General features: G+C 36.3%; 2 protein-coding genes across 3 annotated transcripts; one reads left to right on the top strand and one right to left on the bottom strand.

The window, feature by feature from the left end:
* Nucleotides 1-1279: 1279 nt before the first annotated feature.
* LOC144554375 (putative disease resistance protein RGA1) lies at nucleotides 1280-7382 on the top strand. 2 transcript variants are annotated; one of them, XM_078302697.1, is made up of 3 exons: nucleotides 1280-5096; nucleotides 6355-6779; nucleotides 6893-7382. In XM_078302697.1, exon 1 carries the CDS (start codon nucleotides 1316-1318, stop codon nucleotides 4712-4714), a length of 3399 nt encoding a protein of 1132 aa, XP_078158823.1. In that variant the 5' UTR covers nucleotides 1280-1315; the 3' UTR covers nucleotides 4715-5096; nucleotides 6355-6779; nucleotides 6893-7382. The 2 variants fall into 2 exon arrangements, 1 of the variants encoding a protein (XP_078158823.1); XR_013511608.1 differs by having other exon boundaries at nucleotides 1542-1648.
* A 1304-nt stretch (nucleotides 7383-8686) lies between these two features.
* Nucleotides 8687-10695, bottom strand: LOC144554376 (nucleolar-like protein). Its single transcript, XM_078302698.1, has 3 exons — nucleotides 10301-10695; nucleotides 9554-9675; nucleotides 8687-8942 (listed from the first exon to the last, which is right to left on the bottom strand). The coding sequence occupies exons 1-3, from the start codon at nucleotides 10638-10640 to the stop codon at nucleotides 8820-8822; spliced, it is 585 nt and encodes a 194-aa protein (XP_078158824.1). The 5' UTR covers nucleotides 10641-10695; the 3' UTR covers nucleotides 8687-8819.
* Nucleotides 10696-12917: the final 2222 nt, after the last annotated feature.

A 12917-nucleotide genomic window follows, 5' to 3' on the forward strand; every position in this document is an offset into this window, starting at 1 on the left:
TTATATATATCAGGACACAACTCATTGGTTTAAGCAAGCCACAGAAAATCACCCTCAATGATGTCTCTAGTAACTACATGTTGGTTGTCGTGCCACCTGCCCATTTGACTAAACAAAAAGAGGCAGTCCACGCTAGTCACATTAATACGGAAATTTGCTTTAAGATTAGCACAAAATTAAAATTATGTATCTCTTCTCTTGATTTGTTCTTCAATGGAAAAGTACAATAAACATAAAGGAAAAAAAAAAGTAGCCACCCTGTAAATAAAGAGCTAAGCGGACAGTGCAGCTTAGTTAGAGGAGCAGATCAGAGAAAAGAGTGAGTCTGTGGTACTATTTATATCATGGATTAGTCTGTAATACGGATCAATATTATTGTTTTCAAAATTCTAATGATTCATTCAAACTATTCAACATGATTCTCATATGAATATGTATTTGCGGACCGAATTTTATATTTTTTAAATTTTTTTTACTATTTTATAAGATAGATAGAAAATTACTTGGATCTAAAAATTCTGGGCCATCCAAAAACAGTAATTTTCTACCCATCTTCAAAAATAGTAAAAAAAGTTCTAAAAAATATAAAATTTAGTTTGGAAGTACATATTCATATGAATTTTATGTTGAATGGTTCGGATCGACCATTAAAATTTTGAAAACGAGAATATTAATCTGTATTACGAACCAAATCGTACTATGCATAGTACCATATATAGACTCACTTCAAAGAAAAAAATGGAGTAGAACTAGGGTGCTCTTAATTAAGCTCTCCAAAGTTTGGGTGACCTTAACTCTAAAACTCATCAAATCGATTTCAAATGATGAATTCGAACCGTTGAAACCCGCCTATCTTACGAGTGATGCAAGTCAAGCGGTCAAAAAAAATTCAAAAAATGAATGTACTAAAATTAATTTATTAACCTTCTAATTTTGACCGCTTGACTTTATACTAAATTAATTCGAATATTTAAAAATTTAACATGTAGATGCATCACACGTAAGGTAGGCGGGTTTCAACAGTTCGGATTTATCATTTAAAATCGATTTGATGAGTTTTAGAATTAAGCTCACCAAAACTTTGGTGAGCTTAAGAGCACCCTAGTTCTACTCAAAAAAATGTTCATTTCATAGGGAGCTCTTACTTATTAATTTTAACATTTATTAGGGATCTATGAGTAAATGTGCAGAAGCAAACAAAAATGAAAAGAGAACGCAGAATTCGGCCGTTGACCAACCTACTCTCTTCTGCAGAAGCAACATGTCTCTCTCTCGCCTCCAGTCCTCTCTCTCTCTCTCCCCCTCTGTTTGATCTATGGTAGATCCGTTAAGCACGGCTGCAATCGGCTGGGGGTTCTCGGCCGCAGGTTGGCTGATCTCTCCTATCCTGACCCGTTTATTGAATAAATGCTTTGATGCACTCGGCAGAGATTCGCCCCCACAGTTCCAGTCCCGAAAGCAAATCCTCCTTGGGAAATTGAAAAATCTCCAGACCACGCTCCTCCCTAAGCTTCTCATCCTCACGGATGCTGCACAGAAGAGCTCCTACCAACCGATTCTCCAGAACTGGATTCAAAAGCTCAAGTCTGCTTTCTATGAGGCTGAGCATGTGCTCGGTTTAGTCGAGTATCAGCACCTTGAAAAAGAGGTCAATTCCTTCTTTCCTTCTACTTCCAAATGCTGTTTAAAAAAAATAAAAGGAAAATTTAAATCTGATGAGAAGAAAAATCTGATTAAAAGCCTTGAGAATTTAGAAGAAATTGTTAATGAAGCAATGGAATTTGTTACCCTGCTGAACCTACCAAGCAATAGTGGCAATAATTTAACTTGTTCTAATGAACAGTATAGGGAAACAATTTCTACTCCAGGTTCCACGATTATTGGTCGTGAAACAGACAGGGATTATATTGTAAAATTGTTGCGGGAGGATTTCTCGGAATTGTCCAGTAATTCTAAGTGTTATTCTGTTATTGGAATATGGGGCATGGGTGGGATGGGGAAGACGACCTTGGCACAATATGTTTGTGAACATGAGAAAGCAGCAAAACACTTTGATTGTATCTTGTGGGCTCATGTTTCTGAAAAGTTTAGTGTTCATGCTATTTTTAAAAATATTTGGGAGTCTGGTTTTAAGGAGCCTAGTCCCAATTTCACTAGTCTGGAAGGGCTACAATCTATACTTGAAGAGAAATTAAGGGGAAAAATGTTCTTTCTGGTGTGGGATGATGTTTGGTGTGATAAAGGGGTTAGTGAACATGAACTAGAGCAGCTATTTGCCCCCTTAAGAGCTGGTAAGAGAGGTAGCAAAATATTGGTTACTACTCGAATTGAAGCAGCAGCAAAATCTTTGGGTGCTATGAATCCAATCCCGTTGCGGGAACTTGATGATGAACAATTCATATCGCTATTCCTCAGTAATGCAATAAGTGATGTGGAAATCAGTGACAATCACATGAAGGGAAGGTTAATTTCCATTGGAAATAAGATTGCTGCAAAATTATGTCGACCACCATTAGCGGCAAAGACTGTGACAGCTCAATTGCGTAGAAGGTTAGACCCAAAATTTTGGTTATCTATGCTAAATAGAAGCTTGTTAAATAATACCATGGGAGCCTTATTTTTGAGTTATCAACACCTGCCTCCTCCATTGCAACGATGCTTTGCATTTTGCAGCTTGTTTCCTAAAGGGTATGTATTTCAGTACGGCGACAATTTGGTTAATTTATGGATTGCTGAAGGCTTTATTGAAACCAAGAATAGTAATGAAATTATGAAGGATATTGCTAATCAGTATATTTTAGATTTAATTTCTAGCTCTTTCTTTCAAGTTGACGAATGGGGTCGCCCATCTATGCATGACCTAATCCATGATCTAGCCCAAGAAGTTTCTGAAGGTGAATATTTTAGAATTGGAAGTGAAGAGAAAAAGGAAATCCCTGCCCATACTCGCCATATATATGTTGATGATAATCATATGATTGGGGAGTATGTGGACGAAATATGCAAACTCAAAGATCTACGTACAATTATTTCTACTTCATATTCTCGTTTCTCTTTGAAAGAAGAGGACCTTGATGCTCTTTTTAAGAAGTTAAGGAAATTATATGTAGTGGAAATAAAAGCGATGGATGTTATTAAAAGAGTTCCTAAGTCTGTAGCTCAGTTGAGAAACCTACAATACCTCAATCTTTCCACAGTTCCACTTTCTAGATTACTAAACAGACTCTACCAATTACGTTTCTTTTATACTTCTAGCCAAATTCCTGACCTTGGGAGACTAATATCACTTGTGGATCTCAAAGATTTTAATGTTAAAATGGAAAGAGGGTTTGAGATAAAACAGTTAGAGCATCTTAGAGACCTTTATGGATCGTTATCTATCCATGGTCTAAATAATGTAAAAAGTGAGGAGGATGCATATCAGGCGAAGTTATCTGACAAAAAAGGCCTCCATATATTAAAGCTTTATTGGGACTATGAAAGTAATGATGTCTTGAGAGACATCAATGTCGAAATACTAGATGGCCTTTGTCCCCCACTCCAAATAAAAGAGCTGACTATTGAAAACTACAGTGGTAAGAGGTTCCCCAATTGGATTTCAGAAAATAATGATAACATTATTCATCTCCAGCATCTTGAACTTGATCACTGTGTAGGCTTGGAAGCCCTCCACGGGATAAATGAACTACCTGATCTTCTTTCTCTTTCCATTCGTTTTCTTTCTAGGCTAAAGAGTTGGGTTCCTCTTCCCTTGAATCTAATTCGATTGGACATTTGTAATTGTATCTCACTTGCATTTGCGGTGAAAGAAGACTTAGATATGATAATGTCAACAAAGGGTACTCGAATATACCCACTTGTCTCTCCCATCACGGGCCCCTTTGATTTTGATCCTTTGTACATTAATGATCAGTTTGATGGTGTTAAGGAAATGATGAAATATGGTGATCACACAGAGGATGAAACATTATCAACCATTTCAAAAGATCTGAATAAATGCTTAGAGAAAAGGTTAGACCTCATTTTCCAACTTAAAGATGTTTATGGTGAACCATTCTTGCCCCCTACTCTCGAGAGCCTTTCAATTAAATCATGCTTCATCACAGACAAAATCTTAGCTGGGTCTTTGCAAAGACTTACCTCCCTGACCTTCATGAGATTAGAGAATATCATAACTATCACATGTATACCTAAAGAGGTTCTTAGTTCCCTGACAAATCTTGTGAATCTATATATTTTCGGATGCCTGTTGCTTACCTCAATCGGTGGGTTAGACAGTCATAGCACCCTTACAAGACTCCATATAAGATGCTGCCCCTACCTAACCTTTGAGACATCATTAGTTGTTGCCAACAGCAGTGAAATTGTTGAATTAACATCATCATCAAGCGGGAAGAGAACTAGATCTAGTGTTCTGAAATATGTTGCACTCCACGGATGTATGCCTTCAGATGATATGTTTCAGGATCTCATATCGGTAGAAGACTTGGATGTTTGCAACTGCCCAACCATGGTAAATCCTCATATTGGTCATTTGAAGGCACTCTGTGTCCTAGAACTACAAAATTGCCCAAACCTTGCTTCATTAAGGGGATTAAGTGAGTTGAATAATCTTAAATATTTAAAGGTGTTGTCTGGGTGTGATAAGCTGAAATGCTATTCAGATGCTGATAAGTTGCCCCAGTTGAAAGAACTTATTATCTTCAGCAGATAAATCTGCTTGAACAACTTCTCTCAAGAGAAGGGCTTTCATCCCTGGTTTCTCTGAAACTTGAAGGTGCACAACAAGAATATTTTTCTCAAGAAGAATGTTGTGTTTTTCGTTCTCTCTCTTCCCTTAGAGAACTTATATTTCAAACATGTGAAATGCGCTCGTTACCCAACCTGATGTGCCTTCATTCTCTTCAAAATCTGGGTATCTTTTCCTGTGAAAATCTACGTTCTCTCCAAGATATACCACCATCAGTCCAGCAGCTTCGATTTTTTAACTGCGATGAAGAGTTCACAAGGAGTTGTAAGGATCCAAATCATCCAAATGGGCATAAGATCTCCCATATTCCTGACAAGATATTTTAAATGACACGGCCAATAAAAAGGTAATTTCTATTTGCACAATCCAAAGAATTTTGTTTTAATTTGTAGCTTATGCATAATGTTATGCTTCATCCCATGAATATTTGTTTCATATTCTGGTGGCCAAAATCTGTTCAACTAATACTAGATTTTTTATATTATTCATACCAATTTGGTATTGTTAAGTGTGTACGTGTGTGTGTGTGTGTGTGTGTGTGTGTGTGTGTGTGTGTGTGTGCGCGCGCTTCTTTGTTTTTGTTTTTCTTTGCTAAAGCACATCATTTGAGATTTCGCTAGAAAGTAAATATCTGACTTCAATGGACCTCATATAAAGAATCAATAAAATAGCCATGGGAAAAGAACCTAGGATTGGGAAAATAGCAAAATACATTAATAATTCAATTGGGTCCAATAGAATTATTAATTTAGATTGTTTTTGTATGCATGCAGCAGGTAAAAAATCTAAAGATTCAACTGGTATATACAGGTGCAGGGCCGAAAAGGTTTTAATTTTGCGATTTTGAATCCTTGATCACCGTTAGGCCCCTTAGACATTCAAATAGTTTTTCATCCCTTAAAAAGTTTGCTTCATCTGATTAGTTAATTTTTTTTTATGCTTGCCTGGTTCCAAATGAAAGTATTTAAGTCATGTAGGACACAACATTAATGTAAAGTGATTAAAGGTTAACTAATTAATTATTTGTCCAAACATATCGAGTATATATAGAATTAAGAGTGAGTCTATGGTACTATGCATATCATGGGTTGTTACCGTGCTACGGCTCTATATTCGAGTTTTCAAATCCTAACGGTCGATCCGAACAGTTCATGTTGTTCTCCATATTAATATGTATTTGGAGACCAAATTTTACATTTTTTGAAAAAATTTTACTATTTTTTTAGATATTTAGAAAATCACTTGATCTGAAAATTCTGGACCATCCAAAAACAGTGATTTTCAATAAATCTAAAAAAATAGTAAAAAAATTTCAAAAAATGTAAAATTTGGTCTCCAAACACATATTAATATGGAGAACAAGATGAACGGTTCGGATCGACCATTAGGATTTGAAAACTCGAATATAGAGCCGTAGCACGGTAACAAATCGTAATATGCACAGTACCATAGACTCTCTAGAATTAATACAATCTTTTAAAAAACTATGAATTGATTAAAAATATGAAATTAATTAATGTGTTTTTCTCTATATGTTGGTTGGATTGTTTGTAATTTTTGTTCTACTGCAAAGATTAATCAACAGTTTATTCAACCATTTGCAGTTTCAAGAAGAAGTGTCGATAGTGCTGGATATAAAAGAAGAGGAAAAAAAACAATAGATGAATTTCCTGTAGCTTCTGGCTTATATTCTCCTGCTTTGTATTTGCTATTTTGTTTAAAAAAAAAGGAAAAAAAAAAAAGATAAAAAGAAGGAAAATAAAAAATAAAAAAAATCAGTATTGTATTGTGTTTTTGTGTGGCAACTTCTGTATATGTAATGTAGTCATGCAAGTGTGTTGCTTGTTTTGGTTTTTAGTCCTAAAAAAAAATATCGACTTTGATTGGAGAACTCTTGGAACCCTGATTTGCTTTTGGTGTTCCTATATCTCGCCAAAATAAAATAAAAGAAGTTTTCTCGAAGTGCATATTTTTTAAAGAAAGGTCTCATTGGAGGCAAAATGGAGGTCTCAATGATGCTACAATTAAGGTGCAGTAAAATAAAATTCTTTTTTTAAGATATCCAAATGATCTTATTATATTGGATTAATTATAAGCTTGCTCCATTTGTTTTTCTCTCTTATAATACCATATCTCATGTAGGTCCTTAGATACGGTCATCCTTTACTAAAAATTGAAGTTTATACGATTTGTGCCTTTCCGGTCAGTTCTTTTCTTTTGTGATCAGATGTGCCTTTGCTTTGGTGTGCTTCAAACAATGGAATAATATTAAAGTTTGCTTTAATTGTATCAACTATTTTTCTTTGCTATTGTTACTATCTTAATTTTGTAGTTGTGTTTGGTCTTACTGTACTGTTATTGTAATAAGCGGTTATCAAACTCCTTAATTTTGTGATAAACCTTGTGTGTAATATATTTATTCTTTGGGACAACTAGATGTATTGAGTGTGTTTATCCTTATCATATATGTTTTATGGTTAATTGTTCAAAAATGAACCGGAACTAATTAATTACCAAATCAGATGGCTAGCTGGGAACCATTGGATCTGAATTGGTCTGATACCCATCAGAATTCTTTTGTTCACCATTGGTAAATGAGATACAGAGAAACACCTATATAACGACCCATTCATCGCCTAATGCATGAAAATTGAAATAGAGGGGAGGAAACATATTGCTCAGCTTACACATCCTTCATCTCTCAGAAGTTAAATATGAAATAATGTGCGAGTGTTTTGATGTAAGTTCTAGAAGAGGATTCTAAAGAATTTTTTCTCATTAAATCATATTAGGAATTTATATTTATACATGACATGTATACAGAACTACAAGTGACAAATTGTTTCCCTAGAAGCCCTCACAACTACAAAAAGGGGATATTCTACCACCCAATTTCTATTGGTTTAGACTAGGCATTTGCTAAACCCGGAACGGGTAGAACCCGTTTTGCCCAGCCCGTACCCGTTACCCGTGGTACCCGTACCCTTTGCCCGGGTACAAACGGGTAGACGGGTACGGGTAATAAACGGACCGAATAACATGATTTAAAAAATAACCCGTTGTACCCGTACCCGCCAACCTGTACCCGCCTACCCGTACCCATCTACCCGCATACCCGTACCCGTTACCCGTACCCATCTACCCGCATACCCGTACCCGTTACCCGTACCCGACCCGTTTCACTTCAAAAAAATTTGAATTTTTTTGAAAAAAACAGAAAAAAAAAAAAAAAAAAAACGGGCGGACCGGACCCGTACCCGTCAACCCGCAACGGGTACGGGTAATAAACGGACCGGATATAGGTTTTGGCCCAATTACCCGTCTACCCGTTACGGGTTTTACCCGTACCCGTCCTACCCGTTACCCGTAACGGGTAACCCGTTAGCAATTGACTAGTTTAGACTGATCCGGGTCTATATGCTACTGGTATTCCAATTTCATGAAGGGCAAAAACGGCATAAATTTGGAGAGAAATATTCAATAGAGCTTATTATAGTGCACAACAGTGAGTCCAGTCTTGACAACTATTGCTTTAATTAGAGCTACAGCAAAAGGAGATTAAAAAGGATAACATTATACATGCATAGTTTTGAAATAAGGATACTGATGCAATAATGTGTTAAAATAATATACTTTTCTTCCACATGTAATCAATAGTTACTTGAAAATGCAACAACAACAGAAGAAAAAGAAATATAAAGATAGAAAATGGAAAAACGAAACTTTTCTCTATCCTCTCAAAATTGACCTACGCCCTTTGTCAGCAGCAAAATGTAAAGATTGAGCCAAAAAATGTGCTCATGAAATTAGCTTTTGTTCCCTGCTATATCAATTGATTTATAATGGTACTCAAAATTCTACTTACGGATTTGATAGATGCCACCCAAATTCCCATATAGAATTTCAAACACTTGAACAACAGAGAATTACAAACAATTAACACAACTCGGTCAACTCTCTGCAAAAATTTTGGAACAAGTTTCCATTTATAATGTCATTACAAGTATCTCAATAGTAGCTCAAGAAACAATTTAAGAATTACATATCTCCGCTAATAATAAATTTCAAATTATAATATTTTACTTGTGGAGATGTAGTGCTTCCCTTCTGCTACATAATATCTATCACATAATTTCTTCAATGTTGCTGGTGTATGTTGCATTTGATTTAACTTTGTGTCCATAAACATTGCCTACAATTTAATAATTTCATTAGTGGAATAATTTCAAATGAGCATATAATTTAAAAGGACTAAAACGAAGAATGATTTATACTTCAATGGATGAATATGTAACTTACTGGTTTTATAGTCAAAATTCAACCATGAAATTATTAATCTTGTTATTAAATGTTATTTCTATACAAGGGAATAATTTGAATTTATTTAGGGTACGATTGGATTGAGAGTGAGGTTAGTGAGAATAGCATGCTAACCCCGAATTGGGTATAGTCACTATCCCAACATTTCAATGGGTTAGCGGAATAGAGGCTAACCCGAGCTAACTTGAGAATAGATATTTTTTCACCCAAACGTGGAATAGTCGCTAACCCATCTAACCCTGCCATTCCTTGGAACCCAAACGCACCCTTAGAGTGGAACAATTTCATGTCTGCCCCTTGAAATAATGCACATTCCTCTATAACAACTTGCTTTCCTAATTCCAATCACAGACCCATATTTGTTAAACATTTGTGTGCCACATTCTTGTATGTTTTACAAACCAGGTATAGAGGGTATTTGGTCATTTTGTTTTTTACAATATGCATTCATAAAAAAGTTCAACAAGAGAAGGTTGATGTTACCTTGTAGTTATCTCCATATTTGTCAATTAATTTACCAATGTGGACACGTTGCATCTTTGTTAGAGGCAACAAAGGCATGGTAAAACCATCCCTCCTCTTCTTCCCAAGAACAGATCTTAGATCTACAAAACAAATAATCTTAATTTGGAACAGTGGATAACAATTATATATATAAGAACAATACTTATTGGTTGAGGCTATGGTACTATACATAGCACAGATTGATTCGTACTACGGATCAATATCTCCATTTTCAAAATCCAAACAATCAATCTGAACCATTTATCGTGATTTTCATATGAAGATGTACTTGCATACCAAATGTTACATTTTAATCTCCATTTTCATAATCCAAAAGATCAATCTAAACCGTTCAACGTGATTTTCGTATACTAAATTTTACATTTTTTATTAATATTTTACTTTTTTTATAGGTAGAAATTCACTACTTTCGAATTATCTAGAACAAGAATCTTTAGATCAATTGATTTTCTACCTATCTAAAAAAAATAGTAAAAAAATTCTAAAAAATGTAAAATTCGGTCTACAAGTAAATTTTCACAAAGAGATCATGATGAACCGTTCAAATCGATCGTTTGAACTTTGAAAATGATGATATTGATCCATAGTACAGACCATAGCCTCAGTCATAGAATAACAATTCTGTAACACACACACACACACACACACACACACACATATGTATTAAACTGATCAACCATCGAATAACAGAGACTAAATACTAACCATCGCTTTCAAGATCGGATCCAGTATCAATAGGATCAAACTCCGACACAGGAGCCTCCAGTTTCTCCCGATCTACAACCTGTAGTTCATCGATCTGCACCAGATGGGGCGTTCTTGCACGAACACCTAACAAATTCGGGTTCGACACCACCCCGAACGACTTGTAGTTCTGAACCACGCTTCCCTTGTCGTCCCACTCAGCGGATTCTCCGGCGGCGAGGAGACGGAGCGCCGCCTTGGGGATGTCGACGGCGGGCTTGAAGACGCCTGGTCTCCTCTTCGGAAGACCTACTTTGACCTTCGTTCGCGATTTCTTGTACTTTCTCCTAGATCCACCCATGGTGAGCTAGGGTTTTGCGTACTAGGGTTTTGGAAAGGGGATGAGGGGTTCTGGGGGTGTTTGTCATAATAAGGATGTATTGAAGCGTAAACTAGCGTAGATTTCTGTTGTGTTAAAATTTTAATTGGGCTTGAATTAGATTTGAAGCCCATTATTGAATAGTCGGCCCAAAGTCCTCTTGTTAAAAGGCCGAAGAATCGTGAAACTTCTTTCCAAGGAGTAAAATTAGAAATAAAAAATAAATTGAAAGCAGAAATTGGGGTCTTCTCTGAAGCTCCTTTCTCTCACTTCACTATAGCACTAGCACTCTCTCTCCACTGCAGCCAAAGGTATTGTTTCGAATCCTCTCCTCTCCCTTCCTCTGTTGCTCTCTTTCTTTCTGTCTCTTTGGATTCGTGCTGAGCTGTTCTCTACTTCACTATTGATGTTTTCTACAGTTTTGAACTTCAAGATTTTTAGCTGGTACAAACAAGTACAAAATTGAATTGGTGAATTTTTTTTAATTTATGGGTTGTATTTCAAAGTTTCTTGCCTACTTGGGCTCTATGGGTTGTATTTCAAAGTTTCTTGCCTACTTGGGCTCTATGGGTTGTACAAACCAGTGTTATAAATAATGGTGTGCGCTCGTCAGGCGGATAGGGTACCGCCAAGCGATTAATCGGGAATAATCGGCTATAATTGGGAATAAGTGACCTATTAGTCAGGAAAATCCGTGACGGTTTTGTCACCGTCAACAGCTAGTCGGCCGATTAATCGACCTAAACGGCCTTTTTTACAACACTGGTACGAACAAGGGCCTTCCTAAATTTTATAGTAAATGCCAATTGAACAGCTTTTTGATTAAGTGAAATGGGTATCAATAAAAAAAGTTCATTATTGATGCTGATTTATCAGTTAACTCAACCTTTTTATAAACTATTAAATATTTGCCCATGCCAGTATTCCAGTATTCCCGAATTTTACTCGCTATGTTGGTTACATATTGACGTGGTATATTTATATGCATATGCTGTCTTGCTGCTATTAGCCTATCACAGAACTGTTCTACTATTGACAAAAACCTTTTTATGGGTGTTGCATTCTACAGGTGAAACCAATAATACCTTGCAAGGTGTCATAGTATGATGAAGAAGAGGAAGGAGGCAATTGAAATAGAAAGAAATTGGGCGGACCTTCCGCCGGAACTTTTCCCGTGGATCCTGAAAAATCTCTCTGAGATCAGCGATTTTGTCCGATCCCGAGCAGTTTTTGCAAGCCTTTGTGTCTATCTTCCTCCGTCTCTGACCTACCCCCACAATTCCCTTGGATCATCAGGCTCGGTAAGGGACCCAATCTGGAGTTTTATTCCATCTTTTTTAAGAAATTATACAATATTCGGAAACCTCCCTGCTTTTCTGGCAGGTGGCTTTGTAGACCTGCTGGTGGTTACATGATCACTTGCAAAAGTGGTAACATGTCTCTTGTGAATCCCCTTAATAATAGAGAGGTTCCTCTCCCTGTTATACATGATTGTGATCCATATTTTTTTCCAAACAATATTACTTGGTATAATCCTCCGGGTTTTCAAATTGGCGACTATATGCTCGTCTCTGATCATGATATATCAGTTGGGTGTAAACCCAGTGATGATAGGTGGGACATCATTGGACCTGGACATGACGAGGCTCAATACCGTTGTTACTATTTGAAGGGTTTGCTTTTCAGGGTTGAGATTCGTACATGGGTTACAACAATTATAGATATTAGTAGCCGTAAAGAGCTCTATGTCATACCACCTCCCAAATATGAAATATTGTCCGAGATGTTCTTTGTAGGTCCTTTCCTTGTCGAGTCTCATGGAGAGATTTTGAGTGTTTGTTATAATCAGGCTGATAAGGGGACATATTATAAATTTTATATTCACAAACTCAAATTTGGCAATGGAAAAGGGAATCCATGTTGGGTAAACCTTAGGAGCATTGGAGACCAAATATTGTTCTTTGATTTTCCTCTTGCTACTGGTCGTGGTTTCTGTCTCAGAGCGAGTGATTTTGCTGGATTGAAAGGAAACTGCATATACTTCATAAATAAGACACCATTTCATTTATGTGACGTTCATATCATATATATGTATGACATAGACAATGGTGAAACAGTACTTATCAATACCCCTTTCGTTGAGGGACACCCCATTACTTGGTTTATGCCTACTTTAAACCATATCTGACATCAATGCATCTTCAGACATTTCTTTCCACTTATGTTATTCTTAGGGTTTGATGCTGTTTTTTAACTTTC

This window comes from Carex rostrata, chromosome 5, assembly GCF_964058835.1.
Source record: "Carex rostrata chromosome 5, lpCarRost1.2, whole genome shotgun sequence".
Lineage (NCBI taxonomy): Eukaryota > Viridiplantae > Streptophyta > Magnoliopsida > Poales > Cyperaceae > Carex > Carex rostrata.